Here is a 16,076-nt window from a genome sequence, read left to right as displayed (position 1 = left end):
AAAAAAAAAAATCGGAATTTATGGATTTAAAGGGCTGAGTAAGGATGAAGTGAAGGCTCTAAGCGGTGACTGAGGGAAACAGCTTCGCCGATTGATTTGGGTTTGTCCCTCACTGACTGAGAGTTTGTCCCTCACAACTGTGGGGTTTTGTCCCTCACCACTGAAGGGTTTGTCCCTCACGATTGATCTTGAAGGGGTTTTGTCCCTCACAATTGAAGGGTTTGTCCCTCAGGATTGATTTTGAACGGTTTGTCCCTCATGATTGAAAGGTTTTGTCCCTCACAATTGTGGGGTTTTGTCCCTCAGGATTGATCTTGAAGGGTTTTGTCCCTCACAATTGTGGGGTTTTGTCCCTCATGATTGATCTTGAAGGGTTTTGTCCCTCACGATTGAGGGGTTTGTCCCGCAGGATTGACCTTGAAGGGTTTTGTCACTCACGATTGAAGGGTTTGTCCCTCATGATTGATCTTGAAGGGTTTTGTCACTCACGATTGAGGGATTTGTCCCTCACGATTCCAGAGATGAGCCGGTGCCGGCAGCAAGGCGGGACGGTCTGTGCTACACCCAGCACCCCTGAGGCAGCAAAACGAGGCGACCACAAGGAGCAGGGTCAATACCTGAGGGCAGAACAGGCTGGGGGAATTGCACAAATAACCGCAGCAAGGCTGAAAGCTGCGATAACGGAAGAAAACAGACGGAAAAGGAAGGAAATGAAAACAGCGAAGCCGCCCAATGCCAGCGCCGCTCTGAGGCAATGCGCGCCGCCGCCGCCCTTTTATAGGCGGGAGGCGGGCCTCCCGGCATGCCCCGCGGCAGGGTCGGCTCCCCCCCCTCCCCTCGCTTTGCACACGGCCCTGACCCCGCGCAGCCGCAGTGGGAGCGGCCGTGTCCCTCCGCCCGCCTCTGCCGGCGCCGTCCCCGCCGCTTTCCGGCCTTTCCTCCCGGTTCCTCCCGGTTCCCCCCGGTTCCTCCCGGTTCCCCCCGGCTCCCTCCGGCGGCGGGGGACGCGCGGAGAGCGGCGGCAGCGCTCCGGCGGAGGTAGGAGGCGAGAGGCGGCCGCTTCCCTCCCGCCCCCGGGGCTGAGGGGGGACGCGTGTAATGGCGGCGGCGTGTGAGGGGGGGAGGCGGGTGAGGAGCTTCGGGGGTTTATTCTTTAATTTTTTAAAAAAACCCTCTTGTGCTTTATTTCTTCTCTTTTTTGGCTCCTTTTATCGTCAATCCTTTGTATTTTTTTCTTCCGGCGCACGGGATAAAGCCTCCCCCCGTAATCACCGACCTGCAGCGCGACGGATTCGCCACATTTTAGACCCGGCACGGATTTAAATCTGTTTTTTTATACATTTTTAACTCGGTTTTACGCGGTTTTAAGCGAGGAAAACGCTGCCCTGCTCCTCCCTCCGTTCCCCTGCGCGTCAAAACAACGCTCAAAGCTTTGATTTAATCCTTCATCAGGCCTTTAAATCTATAAATTCAGTATTTTTCCGTAAAAAAACCAGTGGGATTTTTCTGTTGGGAGTTGTTGGTTTGGCTTAAAATTGACCTTCAGTAGAGCGGAACCTGCTGGGTTTGCACCTGGACGGGACCTCAGGCACCTCCTCGTGGGTTGGGGGTTAAAAACGCGGCTTTTCCCCCTTTTTTTTTTTTTTTTTTTGTGCTTTGGAACGGGAATAATGGAGCAGAATCGGGTAAAATGTATTTTTTTTTAAAAAATGATTTTTTATTTCACGTGGTTTTTGCAGGAACTTCCTCTTTTTGACCTTTTGAAAACGCGTTTTAGGCACTGGCTCCTTCAGCGGTTTTAGTGTTGTTTTAAACCACAGGTTATTTTTTTCTGTTGTTTTTATATTTATTATTAATAGATTTATATATAATATAAATATGTTAATATATAACATTGTTTATTTTTAAGAGTGTTTCTAGCTAAAGTTTTATGGGTTTGTTGCCTCAGAAGCCAAACCAACCCCCCCCTTAAAAAAATCTCGTTTCGGCCCGGAGTTGATGTTTAAATGTTGTTTTTTGGGATTTTTTTTCTTCCTATTTCTGCTGTAGGATCCTTCCCTGCATCGTTTAAAACCCGAAATCAGCAGCTGCAAAATTGCAGAGGGTGGATCTGCCGTGAGATCATGATTTTCCTTGGATTAAAACGTTCTCCAGGGAAAAGGAGTATCCCGAATTTCATTCTTTATTTCTTTTTCCCGATTTGAATCTGCCCCTCGGGGGGTGCGGGGATGGAATAGACCAGCCCAGCTTCTTCTTCCCTTAAATTCAGCTGAAAGTCCGGATATTTCTCCAAAGGTGGAGTTTTTTCCAAACCCTGAATTCCTTCTCTTCCCTCTTTTCCTTCCCCCGATTTGGAGATTTGGGGGGTTGTTTTATGCTGCCGGTCGAGGGGGGAGTTTCCCCTTTTTATCTTTCACACCTACAGGTAAATAAAACCCTTTTTTTAGTATTTTATGATTTTATTTCAGGATTTATATACCAAATACCATTTATATTATAATTTTATTTTATAATATTTGGTTAAATATTAATTTATTTTTGTGTTTGGAGTTTTCCTCTTTCCTTCCCATCAGGTAAAATATTCTTCGTGGAATTTTGGACTCTTTTTTTTTTGGGGGGCGGTGGAATTGAAACTTCACCTGTCGCTGGTGGTTTTAAATCCGTTTTATCCAAACTTTGGGTGCTGCTGCTGCTCAAAAGTGGGATTGCAGGAAGGTTTCCTGGTGTTAAAAAACATGGCCTGGTTTGCGGTCTCCTTTCAGGAATTCCTGGCTGAGAGGCTTGTCCTGATTTTTTTGGTGTGTCTGCATAGAAATTTCCTGCCTCAAAGGCCGGGCTGGGGCAGAATTTTGGGAATTGTTCGGTGGATTTCATGACTGGTGTTGAGATTTCCTGCCTCAAAGGCTGGGATGGGGCCGAATTTTGGGAATTGTTCGGTGGATTTCACAGATAGTGTTGAGATTTCCTGCCTCAAGGACCAGGATGGGGCAGAATTTTGGGAATATTTCAGTGGATTCCACGGCTGGGGTTGATGTTCTGCTGGGGTAGGGGATGGAATTAACTTTTCCAACTTTTCCTGGGAGTTTTGTTTGGGATTTGGGAGCCGAGTTTGGCTTTCCCTGTTGGCTTGGAGTGGCTGAATGGATGTTCCAAACCTGCAGAGGAAAACTGGGATAGAGGAGTGGGGAAAAGGGGAATTTGGCTTCCAGGGCTGCACAGAGTGGGAGGAATAATTTCCTTTGGCTTTTGTCTCCTTTTCCTTCCTCATGGTTTTCTCTCATCCCAGGAATTTTCTTATCCAAGCGCTTCCTCTCCTATCCTGATCCTCTTTTTTTTTTTGGGATCTGCTTCCTTCAGGCTTTCTAATTCCACCTCTTCTCTTTTTCCTGGGAAATCCAAATTTCCAGGCTGGGATTTATCATCTTCCCATTATCCAGGTGCTCCAGGACGGCTCTTCCTCCTCATCCTCCAGGACAGATCCCTTTGTGTGTCCTGGGACATTCCCGATGATCCCGACCCTTTGGAATTCCAAACCCGATGATCCCAGTTGAGCTCTGGCAGCAGGAATGTGCTCATTGCCCGGAGCCGCTTTCATCTCTGAAATCCCGGGAATTTTTTGGCCTGGGAGGGCAGATGATGCTGCTGGAATGACAGAACCTGGAATGCCACAGGCCAGACCACCTGGATCTCTTGAGCTGGAGGATCCCGGGATTGAGGGATGATACGGATGGACACCACGGAAAATCCTGCTGGAGCTGGGACGTCCCCTCGAGGTGTCAGCCAGGAGAAGTCTGGAGGTGACAATCCCAGAGATCCAGAGGGTACCGAGCTGCCCAGAGCCGTCCAGAATCACGGGAAAGAATTCCCAGAGGCAGGAAAAGGGTTGGGAATGCCCTTTGCTCAGGTCCTGAGCGTGATGAGACAACACCTGGGCCGCTGTGGACGCGGAATTCTCCAGAGGGAAGGACCGTGGCTCCTCTGGATGCCGGCATGGTGCTGGGCAGCACGGGGAGGAGGAGGAGGAGGAGGAAAATCCAGCTCCTCCCAGAAGATTCCAAGATTTTGCCATCCCACAAAGGAAAGGCAGGAAATCTCCAAAGGAGATCCGAGTTCTTGGGGTCCGTGCGGATGTCGTCAGGTCTGGGAAAGCTCTTGGAAAAACGGAGTCTCCAGAGGAGATCCAGGTCCTGGATGTGGTCAGATGCGTGTGGATGTGGTCAGGAAAAGCTCTTGGAAAAGCTCAGCGGCTTCCCAGGCCTGGCTTTGCTTCCAGCTTTGTTTATCTGCTCTGGGGTTAGCCCGGAGCCAGAAAATTCCGTGCTATTTATAGGGACAAAGCAGGAAATTCTCCTTTTGGAATTTCCTCTTGGGTAAACCTCCCGTGGAACGGGGAGAAATCCTCTCCAGCCTTCTCCCGAGGCTCCCGGAGAAAAGGAGGCTCCAGAGGGACCTCGTGGAGCTCCCTGACAGGGAGGGGGATTTGGGATCTGATCCCAGGGAATTGCAGGAGGACAGGGAACGGCCTCAGGTTGTCCCCGGAGAGGCTGAGGTTGGACACCAGCAGGAATTTCCTCGTGGAAAGGGAGCTCAGGCCTTGGAAGTGCCCAGGGAGGTTTGGAATCTCCGTCCCTGGAGATGTCCGCGGAATTCCTGGATGTGGCGCTCGGTGCCAGGGTGGGCATCGGGCACGGCTCGGGCTGGATGATCCCAAAGGTCTTTTCCCGCTGGGATAATCCCGGGGTTCTGTGCTGTCCTTGCCCCTTTCCCTGCGTGCAGGAATTCTCGGGATCTGTCTGTTCCCGCAGCAGAGCCTCTGCCAACACCAGGGAGGGCTTCAAATCCACGACTTCCCATTTCTCCAGCCCCATTGGGAAACCTGGAAAAAACGAAGGCGGGAAGTTGAAGGGAGAGCAAGGAAAGGTTTTGTGTTGTGCTCTGAAGTTCTGGGCTTGCTGTTCCCAGGGATCAGCTGGGAATGTTCCCCCGGGGAAGGGAAAAATCCCGGGAATGCTCAGAGTCCCCAAAGGGGCTCCAGGAGAGCTGGAGAGGGGCTGGGGCCAAGGCCTGGAGGGACAGGACACAGGGAATGGCTTCCCACTGGGAAAGGGGACACTGGGCTGGGATCTTGGGAATTAGCAATTCCTGCCTGGGAGGGTGGGCAGGGGCTGGGCTGGAATTCCCAGATTTCCTGGGGCTGCCCCTGGGTCCCTGGAAATGCCCAAGGCCGGGTTGTATCCACCTGGGATGTGGAAGCGTCCCTGATCTGGGGGTGGGATTGGTTGGGATTTAAGGTCTTTTCCCACCCAAACCGTTCCATGATTTCTGGTCGGTGTCACCTCAGCCCCAGCCCGGTCCCTGCTGTGGTGTCCTTGTCCCAGCGGTGGCTCTTCCAAGGCTCCGACGCTTCCCACACAAGAGGGAGCTGAGGATCTCCCTGACATCTCCGGACCGTTGTTTCCTCCATCTCGGCGTTTCCAGCATTTCCTTTGAAAAAGTCACTCCGGAGCTCCTTGTCCTCAGCCCTCCCTGAAACCCCAGACTGGTTCGGGGTGGGAAGGGACCTCAAATCCCATCCAATGCCACCTCCTGCCGTGGATGGGGCCATTTTCCATAAACCAGGTTGCTCCAAGTCTTTCCCAGCCTGGATCCCAGCCCCGGCCAGGCTGAGGAGCTGAGCTTTGCAGAGGTGAGTTGTTATTCCTGCTCCCGGGTGTCCCTGTGAGATTCAGCACCTGGGAATACCTGGAGAGGTAAAATCCTGGGGGAATTCCGGCGTTTTTCCCCTCTTTGGGGAGATTCCTGATCCGTGGAATTAAGGTCGGTGACGTTTCCCGTTTGCTCTGCTGGTCTATTCGTGGTTGTCCCGGTGCTGGGTGGCTTTGGGAGTTTTCCTTCTCCCAAGTGCTTCCCACAGGGAGGGAATTTTTGTCCTCCAGTGCTGGGAATTCCAGGGAAAACACAAACGGAAAGGCCGGAGGTGGCTCAGGGAATGTTGGTTCACGTTTTTTTGGAAACTCCGGAGCAAACTCGGCTTCGCGCGCAGTTGAAATCTGATTTAATTTATGGAGGGAGAAGGAATACTGGGAATTCTGGGAATGCTGTCTGGTGGGAATCTGATTGTTGTTTGCTTGGAGAGGATCAATAGGATTTGTGTTTTCCCGGGGCCTGAGCAGTTTGTACTTGGTTCAGATTAAATAATTTCTCAAAAAACAAAAAAAACCAAAAAAGTCCACCTCGCAGCCAGTCGGGAACAAACTCCGGGAATTGTGCTGGAAAATCCTCCTCTCCTGCACCTGTGTTCCGTCGTTCCCTGTCAGATTTATTCCTTGGTGTGAACTTCTGCTCATGGAAAAACTTCCAGCTGGAGTCGACTTCCACGAGCTCGGGAAGCAAAACGTCGGCGAGACGAGAACCTCGGCGCCGCGGGAATCCAGCGCGGAGCTTCGGGAACGGCCGGGAAAACTCCTGGAGAACCTCTCGTGTCCGGCCGGGAGAAGAATCCAGTTCCAGGAGACAACAGATGGACAAAGGGGGAAACGAGGAATTCCCAGATTCGGAGTTTTCCTGGGTTGGGTTGGGATAGGGTTGGGATTTTTTCCAGCTGCTGCTCCGGTTTGGGGCTGGAAACGGAGAAGGAGCCGGGAACGCGCTGATGTTGTGGCTGCTGCTTTGTCCTCGCTCTAAATCCAGAAGTCCCGAGGAGCTGCCCAAGGACTTTGTCACTCTTTGATGTTTTCCTGGTCTCTAGCTCCGTCCCTGGCCTGCTCGGACAGGCCTTGGAGCGCCCCGGGATGACGGGAGGTGTGGAACGGGACGGGCGTTAAGGTCCCTCCCAGGCCAAACCCCCGTGTGATTGTCTCTCCAGAGCTCCGTGGTGTTTCGTTTCCCTCCCTCTGGATTTGGATCTCCTTTTCCCGCCTCCCAGCCTCCAGTTCTCCGTGCTTTCACCCCAACCAAGCCCCGCTTCCCTTGGCCACGGTGCTTTTCGCGCGTGGAGATTTGTTTGGTTTTTTTTTTTTCTCGTTCCTGTACGATTTGCCTCCTCTCTGTTTCAAACCCTTCCCGTTAAAGCTTCTCGGAGAGATCTTTCGGATATTTTCTACCCACAGAATTCCAGCCTCGGCCCACCCTGTGAATTCTTGCAGGGTTTGCTCTTCGCCCACGGGAGCGTCCTCCTGGCAACGGCGCCGGCCTCGGCTCAGCTCCACCCAGTTGGAACTGGTTGGAGTTCTCCACCTAAAGGGTTTCGCTTCCAACTCATCCCTCGTCACCCTTCGGACGGGGAGGGGGGGGTGGGTTCCACATTTTGCTTAATTAAAATTAATTGTAATTAAACCCCAAACTCCGTCGTCACACACAAGTGAAACGCCAGGTTTTAAGCGATGCTGTCGCAGGCGTCGCCACCGCTCGTGTCCCAACTCGTTGGGTGATTAAGCTTGTCGATCACCTGTTTAATCGATTAATCACTCGTCCTCTATATTTTAAGATTGGAAACGGTGAAAGGAAAACGGGGTTTGTTTGGTTTGGTTTTTTTTTCTGGTGACCGTTTGAATGCTTTGAACCCGTGGCGCAAATCCCGCTCCCGTGCCTCGCGTTGCTTTTTTTCCTCCCCGTCCTAGAAGCCGCTGTGTGAGCAGATGCCCCCCAGAGATGACCCCCCATCTAATCCTTGTCTTTTAACTTGCAGCTTTGTGTTGTTCTTGGAAAGTTTCGCACCACTTGTGAATTCCCTGAACCTTGGCCTTGCCAGCCCCTTTGTGTCGGGCCCTCCTCCTTTTCAGCTTGCCCAAATTCAGACCCACTTGGCTCTCCGGCGCTTGGCTGCCAGCGGCGGGCGGGCGCCTCCCCGCGCTGGCGTCCTCCGGCCGTTGCTGAAAGACGCAATGTTTAGCCCCAGAGGAACCTTGCCCCCGAGGCCCAGAGGACCCAACCCGTCGGGCACCAAAGCCCCGGGAGCTTTCGGGGCCGGAGGCGCGCCGGGGCCGCCCAGGAAAGCCGCGCCCGCCAAGCCCCAAGGAGCGCCCCAGAGATTCTCGGGGCAGGACGCGCAGTGGACGGGTTCGCAGAGGATCAACGTCCGCGTCACGCTGCACAGGGCCGACCCCAGGAAGGTCAAGGAGAAGAGCAACCTGCACCAGGAGCAGAAGGGAGATCCGCGCGCCACTCGTTGGGATGGCGGCCCCTGCCCCGCCAACACCGCCGGGCCCAAACCGCCCGGCCCGGCGCCGCCTTTGGAGCAGAATTCCAACCCCCAGAACCGCTACACGCCCGAAAGCGCCTCCAGCATTTTAGCGAGTTTCGGATTGTCCAACGAAGACCTGGAGGAGCTGAGCCGCTACCCCGACGATCAGCTGACGCCCGAGAACATGCCGAGGATCCTGCGGGAGATCCGCATCCGCAAGATGGGCCACGCCGTGCCCGTGCTGCACGCTCCCAGCCGGGCCGAGGAGCCGGCAGGCGAGAGCGGCACCGGCGCCTCCACCGTCGTCAAGGGCAAAGTGATCGACTACGGCCACGCCAGCAAATACGGCTACACCGAGGACCCGCTGGAGATCCGCACCTACAACGCCGAGGCGCTGCCCGAGGAGCCGCTGGAGTCGCGCGTCTACAACGCTGAAAGCTCCGAGAACCGCGAGGAGTTCCAGCGGGAGCAGAGCGCGCCGCCGCCGGTGACCGTCCCTCCGCCCAACCCCGTGGGGCCGTGCAGCGCCGTGTTCCCGGCCGAAGAGCTCATCAAGCTGCCGGCGTTCCCCGGCGATTCCTCGCCGGCTCCCTCGTTTTTCCCGACCGAACCGCCGGCGCCGCCGGCCGCCAAAGTGCCGGTGCTGTGCAGCGCCGCGCCCGCCGTGCTGCCGGTGGTGAAGCCGGTGTCCCAGCCGCCCATGCCGCCGGTGCTGCCGCCCATGCTGCCGGCGCTGCTGCCCACGCCGCTGCCGCAGCCGCTGCTGCCCCCGGTGATGCCGCCGCTGGTCCAGCCGCCCGTTTCCCAGCACGTGTTGCCGCCTCTGACCACGCCGCCGTTGACCACGCCGCCCTTCTCGGCCGGGCTCCTGGCCGCCATCAGCCACCACGAGCAGAAGCAACGCGACCCCGGCGCCGCCCATCCCGGCGCCGCCCATCCCGGCGCCGCCCACCCCGGACACGGACACGGCGCCCACCCCGGACACGGACACAGCGCCCACCCCGGACACGGACACGGCACCCACCCCGGACCCAGCACTTCCAGCGGGACCTCAACGGGCCACAAACCCTACCACAAACCCTACAGGTCATCGGCAGAGGAGCCCATCAAATCGCCGTTCGGGGTGGTGAAGGCGTCCTGGCTGCCCGTGTTCTCAGATTCGCAGAAGAGCAAACGCCTGCCCACCCCGTCCATGATGAACGACTACTATGCCACGTCGCCGCGAATATTCCCACATTTGTGTTCTCTGTGTAACCTTGAATGCACTCATATGAAGGTGAGTGGCTTTCCCAGATTATTCCCTAAAAACTCGTGTGTGTACTCTCGGCACCTTTTCCCTGCCGCTGGTTCGTTTTTTTCCCTGGGAATTCCCATGGATTTGGGTCGCCAAGTTTGAGTGTTGGGAATGGTGCTAGCAATGATTGTAACGGCGTGTTCTGCTCCCAGTTGCATTTCAGAGTTGCTTTACCTGTTGGTTTATTTAAATTTTTCGATTTAATATTGAAACGGTTTCTGACTTTGCAGCGGGTTTTGAACGACGGAACAAACCTCGGGCAGCGGAGTGAGATTTTGAGGGACTCAAATCGTGTCTTGGGGTGGGTGAGATGTCGGTGTGTTCTTCCCCCCCCCCTCCTCCTCCCTTCCTCTTCCTCCTCCTCCTCCAAACTCTGCCCGCAAACAAAAGAGCCCGTTTAGAACCCGAAATTTCATCTTCCAAATCCGCTCTCTCTGTGCGCGGGTGACGACGCTGAATGTTCCAGAGGCTGGCCCGGAGCGAGGCGGAAAATGCGTCCATTCATCCCGCCGCGCTCTCGGCCTTGAAGGAAATCACGGTCTCAGCTTTGAAGGGGAAAAAAAAATAATAAAGGGAGGAAAATGGTGGATATTGGGAGATAAAAAAACGTTTTGGAAGCTGGGAAAGCCCAAGGTTTGAGCTGTCAAAAATATGGGAGAACGCGATATAAAAAAACCGGAATAATTTGTTAGTAATTATTGATTGCGTTTGAATTGCGAAGTGCGGAGAGGCTGCGAGGGAGGGATTTCGGTGATGTGGCAAAATCTTGGAGGTTTGAGGCTCTGTTTCGTGCTGTGAATTAAAAATCTGCCTGAAAACGGGGATGGCTCTGGCTAGGGGGGAAAAAAACGAACAGAAATTCCCGAACCTTTTTTTTCCTCAGGCCAGGGAGATGGAAATGGGGAAGGGAAGGATGATTTTAAATAAAAATGGGTAAAATTAAACAGGGAGAGAAAAATGAGGGGCGTTAACAAAGGGAAAAGGCAATTTGGGAAAAGGGAAGGAATTTAAATGGGAATTCTTCGCTCGTTTGAGGACGGAAATGTCGTCAGCAAAAATCTGTTGGTGAATCCGCTCTGGCGGAGGTTTTTGGGGTGGACTAAAGGTGGCGAGATCACGTCCTGGTGGCGCTGGGATGGGATGTGTTCCCAGCAATCCTGATCCCGCTGCAGCCTCCCGAATGTGCCCCCTGTCCTTCAGCTCCGGCCCCGATTCGCTTCCTCCGGGAAGCGTTTGGTGTTTGTCTCCCAGGGCCACAGGAGACCTCCCAGGACCAGCCCAGGCGCAGAAGAACCTGAGGATTTTGGGAGTTTTTCTCCCCAAAATAAAACCGCGATGATGAAATCTCCGCCTGGTGTATCCGTGAATTCCAGACGTCGGAGGATTCCTCTCGGTTCCAGCTCTGCAGTTCGGCCAATCCGGTTGGTTTGGGGTGGTTGGAGATGACCTGGACGTTCAAGGTTTGTCTTCCCGGCCATTCCCTGTCCCCATTCTGGGAGACATGGGGGGACCAAAGGTTGGAAGAGCCGCCAGATCTGGTGATTGCCAAGGACTTTGGACGTTTGATGTTGTCCCCAGCCTGGAGGAATGGATTTCATGGATGGAGCACTCGGGGCTGGATGGTGACACCTGGAGTTGTCACCAGCTCCGTGTCCAGGTGGGACCAGCCACCCTGGGATTGGGATCGGCGCCGTTCGACGTCTCCGTTGGTGACAAGGACACTGGGATTGGTGAAGGTGACACCAAGCTCTGCACTGGGATCACACCTGGAGGGATGTTCCTGGCCAGGTGGGACCAGGCTGAGGCCAGGAGCTCCTGGGGCGGGACAATCCCAGCGCAGATCCAGGATGGGAGGAGAACGATTGGAGAAGGACTTGGGCTGTCGTGGAGGAGAAGCTCCAAATGTTCCGGACAGATCCCTGGGCTGATCCCACCGCGGGAAAGGTGGGAATTGTGCCCAGGTGAGACCCCACCTGCAGAGCTGCCTCCAGGTCTGGAGGACATGGAGCTGATGGAGCCCCTGGTAGAGCTGGGAATGTCCTCCTGGAGAAGGGAAAAATCCCGGGAATGCTCAGAGTCCCCAAAGGGGCTCCAGGAGAGCTGGAGAGGGGCTGGGGCCAAGGCCTGGAGGGACAGGACACAGGGAATGGCTTCCCACTGGGAAAGGGGACATTGGGCTGGGATCTTGGGCAGCAATTCCTGCCTGGGAACAAAATTCCAACTGGAATTCCGACTGTCGGTGCTGAGCTCCCTTTTTTCCCTGGATCCTTTTCAATCCTGTCTCGGATCGACTCGTTCCGGATCCGACCACGCCGCGTTTCCCGTGGGAAGAGAATTCCAACCGTTGGAATACGAAAGCCGGAGGTTCCCACCTGGATGTGGGATGTTGATCCCAACGGACATCATCCCTCCAAACTTGGCTAAAACTCTTCAATTTTCCCTGGAAAAAAATAACCCAAAACCCTCCTGGAGTCATTTTTGCCAATTTCTGATACATTTTAAAGGTGATTTTTTTTTTGGTTCAGAAACCCCAAGTTTTGGTATTTCCCACGTGCATTCCGAGGTTTTTTTATGGAAAATGGATTATTTGAAACTTTGAAGTAGACAGGTCCAAAATATTGGGAATTTTTTTGGGGAAAAAGTGGAAATCGGAAGGTGGGGTTGGGACAGCGGCAGAATTTGACAGATTCGGCCTCATTTTGATCTCGGGCAGGAAGGGACGTGGTGAGAGGTTGGACTCTGATCTCGAGGGATTTTCCAGCCTCAGGAATTCCGGGAACGTTCCTTTGGGATCCTCAGGGTCGGCTGTGAGGAGGTGCAGCCACACCAAGGTGGAATTTTGAGCATTAAAATTGAAATTTGAGTCAAAAATCAGTGCTCGGGTCCAGGTATTCCCAAAAATCTTTTGTGTCCTGGATGGATTTTTTCGGGCCAAAATTCCCAATTCCGCTCTGGGATAGGCGAAGTCCGCCCCCTCTGCTGTTCCCTTTCCGTTCTAACTTCCCGAATCTTCCAAATCTCCGAGGATTTTATGGAGATTCCACGGAGCAGCTTCGTTTTCCGCCGGGAATCGCGTCCCGTCGGAACAACCCAAGGGGATTTGGGGGATCCCTTCATCCTCAATCCCATCACATCTGGAATAAACCGGGATTTGGAACATTCCCAGCACCAAGAATGGGATTTTTCCTTCTTTTTATTCGCTTTTATTCCTTAAATCCGTTTAAAGTCGAGGGCGACGCCTCCTCGGGCCTCAAATCTCTGAAACCTTCGGGATTTGCTGTTTCCCATGAAGATTTTGCACTCGGAATTCCTCTCTTGGACGCTTTTCTCCATCACCTTCTGCTTCCAGGATTTCTTGGTGGTGATCCGGGAGCGAGAGGAGGTTGGGATGGAATTAGGGAATGGAGGAGTTGGGATGGAATTTTTCCTCTCCTGTGGTTTTAATGGGAAAGGATTCTGTACTTTTTGGGGAAGGGTTTCTTTGGATCCCAGGAAGAGGCGTGGCTGCTCCATCCCTGGAATGTCCAAGTCCGGGATGGGATTTGGAGCAATTTGGGATCGTCGTCTTTAGGTTCCGTTCCAACCCGACCGTTCCACGATGGTTCCGTGGGCAGAAGAATTGAGAGGACCAGGAATGAGGCAAAGAGGAGGAAAAAAATCCCTAAATCCAGAGAATTTTGGTTGGTGAGGAGAAAGAAATTCCCGAAAACGTTGGATCCGCAGCTGGAGGGATTTGGGAGCCCAAACCCCTCCTTGGCATCGTGGAATTGGAATTTTGGGAGTCAAATTCCCACTGGATCCTTGGAATTCTGGGAGTCAAACTCCCTTTTCGTTCCCATCCGATTTTCCTCGCGGAGCAGCTTTTGGTTCATTTTGAATGAAGCCTGGAAAAATCTTGGGAATATGGGAATCCTTAGGGATGGAATTAAGGAAAAAACCTGCCTGGAATCCTGAAATTGCTCCTTTATCCTCGTGGGATTTATTCCGGCATCCTGAATTTTCAGCTCTATCATTTTCTCGGAATCGTTCCACATTTTATCGGATTTTTTACTCTAAGTTGATTTTTTTCCCCCCGCCAAAGATCTTTAATACTTATCGTTTTGGTGAGGAATTCCAGAGTTTTCCACAGAAAATCCTTTCTCCAGCAAAAACTTCCTCATTTTTTTTCCCAGCTCCTCGTCGATATTCCCGGTTAAACCCGAATTCAGGGATTTTTAATCTTTTTCTGTGAAATCTCATTTTTATCTGAATTTTTTTAAACGATAAACGAGTGTGAAAACCATCCCCAGGCTCTGCAATGACCTTTGACCTTTAATTATTTTATTCGCTTAATTAATTGCTTTAACTTACTTGGGTATTTAATTATTTCAGTGATTGATTTGATTAATTGATTTAATTAATCGATTTAATGGAAGCTTTTATTCTGCTAATCAGCTTGTCATCTCCTGCCTGAATCCCGTGGAAATTGGAATTTTTTTTCCCAGGTAAAAATGGGCTGAAAGTGGAAAAAAAAACCGCCCCAGAAAGCTCCCGAGGGATTGGGGTCGATCCCGGGGTTTTCCGCGCTCCTGGTTTTCGTTCAAATTCCAACTTTTCCCTGTTTTTGGGGTTTTTTTCTCCCCCCTCCCCAGGATTGGATCCTGCACCAGAACAACCCCGCCCACCTGGAGAGCTGCCGCAGGCTGCGCCAACAGTAAGGGATCCGCTGGGGATCCGTTGGGAATCCGTTGGGAGAACATTTGGGATCCTTTGGGAATCCATTGAGATTTCATGGGGAATCCACTGGGGATCCATTTGGAATCCATTGAGGATCCTCCTGGGAATTCCTTGGCGATCCTTTGGGAACCCCCAGGGAATCCGTTGGGAAACCCATTGGGAATGCTGTGGGAATCCACTGGAATCCATTGGGGGCCCATCGGGAGTCCGTTTGGAATCCGGTGGGAATCCAGTGGGAATCATGGAATGCCGGGGAGGGACCCTCAATCCCAACAGTTCCAACCCCAGCCATGGGCAGGGGCAGCTCCCACCAGCCCGGGCGGATCCAAATCCATCCAACCCGGCCTTGGGCATTCCCAGGGATCCAGGGAAATCTGGGAATTCCAGCCCAGCCCCTGCCCACCCTCCCAGGCAGGAATTGCTAATTTCCCAAGATCCCAGCCCAATGTCCCCCTTTCCCAGTGGGAAGCCATTCCCTGTGTCCTGTCCCTCCAGACCTTGGCCCCAGCCCCTCTCCAGCTCTCCTGGAGCCCCTTTGGGCACTCTGAGCATTCCCGGGATTTCTCCCTTCTCCAGGGGAACATTCCCAGCTCTCCCAGAGCCTCCCTAAAATCCTGGAATTCTTTGCTTTGGGAGGAACCTTCATCCCGAATTTCTCCCAATTCCCATCCAACCCCACCCTGGATAAACAGAAATCAACCATTTGGTGCTTTGGGGGTCTCAGGTGGGGAATTTTGATCCAGAAAAATCCCCATTTTGGGGGGAGTTTTGGTTTTCCCCACTGACGTTTTTTCCCTGTTGTCGTTGACAGATATCCCGAGTGGAATCCCTGAGGCTCACTCCTCCAACAGGTACCTTGTGCTTCTTTAATTCCTTCCCTTAATTACCCGCTAATTAATTCTTCATTTGAACCGATCCTTTCCCCTGGTTTGCCCTCTCCAGTCCCTCTCGACGGGGTCACGTTTTAATAGGAACTTCTGTGGGGTTTTTATGGGATTTTGTCCCAAATTCCATCAGATTCCGAGCTGGTTTGGGTGGGAGGGACCTTTGATTCCGCGGATTTGAATCCAGTTTTTGTCCGCTTTGATCCGCGTTTTCCAGCTTTGTCCCAGTTTTTTTCCAGTTCTTTTCAGTTGAGTCCAATTGCGTTCAGGTCTCCCAGTTTTTTCTCCAGTTTTATCCCTTATAAATTTTGACGTTTCCAATTGAACTTTGGAATTTTCCAAAAAAAGAAATCCCGTTCTTCGGTTTTCCCCAATGAAACTGGAATTCCTGCCGAGGAAAATCCCATTGCTCCTTTTCCCAATTCCCCCTTTTCTCTCCCTTTTATCCCTTATTCAACTTGGGAATTTTCCATTCACCTTTGAAATCCTCCAAGAACAAATCCCATCCCTCGATTTTCCCAAATTAAATTCTCCAACCCTCCAAGAACAAATCCCGTTTCTCACTTTGCCCAAACCCTGAGATCCTCCAACAAAAATCCCATCCATCACTTCTCCAGTTTCTCACTTTTCCCAACCTAAACTTGGAAAATTCCCCAAGAAGAAATCCCCATTTTCACTTCTCCCCCAATTCCCTTTTTTCTCTCCCTTTTATCCCTTACTCAACTTTGAAATTTCCTGAACTTTACTTCGGAAACCTTCAAGAGCAAATCCTGGTTTTCACTTTCCCAAATTAAACTGTGACATTTTCCAAGAACAAATCCCGTCCTGATTTTCCCCCTTTTCCCCCAGGCGTGGTGACCACGAGGAGACCCGCACCCCGCGGCAACCCGCTCGGGTTCCTCCAGCCCCAAATAAACCCTGAAACCCTCCAGGAACAAATCCCATCCTTCACTTTTCCCAAATTAAACCATTAAATTTTCCAGAAGAGAAATCCCATTGC

The 16,076-nt window shown here is 52.6% G+C and overlaps 1 protein-coding gene across 2 annotated transcripts; it reads left to right on the top strand.

Moving 5' to 3' along the window:
* The first annotated feature begins 481 nt into the window (after window positions 1–481).
* On the top strand, window positions 482–16,070 carry LOC136305608 (zinc finger protein 638-like). 2 transcript variants are annotated; one of them, XM_066208899.1, is made up of 5 exons: window positions 482–1,038; window positions 7,688–9,458; window positions 13,911–13,960; window positions 14,108–14,169; window positions 15,004–16,070. In XM_066208899.1, exons 1-5 carry the CDS (start codon window positions 803–805, stop codon window positions 15,060–15,062), a joined length of 2,178 nt encoding a protein of 725 aa, XP_066064996.1. In that variant the 5' UTR covers window positions 482–802; the 3' UTR covers window positions 15,063–16,070. The 2 variants fall into 2 exon arrangements, with proteins under 2 accessions (XP_066064996.1, XP_066064997.1); XM_066208900.1 differs by lacking the exon at window positions 13,911–13,960 and having other exon boundaries at window positions 15,004–15,102.
* The last annotated feature ends 6 nt before the right edge of the window (window positions 16,071–16,076 follow it).

Source organism: Chamaea fasciata, unplaced genomic scaffold (genome assembly GCF_029207755.1).
Source record: "Chamaea fasciata isolate MVZ Bird 193981 ecotype frontalis unplaced genomic scaffold, bChaFas1.0.hap1 SCAF_515, whole genome shotgun sequence".
NCBI classification, from domain to species: Eukaryota; Metazoa; Chordata; class Aves; order Passeriformes; family Sylviidae; genus Chamaea; species Chamaea fasciata.
Note: the sequence above shows the minus strand (reverse complement) of the source record. Positions and strands in the feature narration are given on the sequence as shown.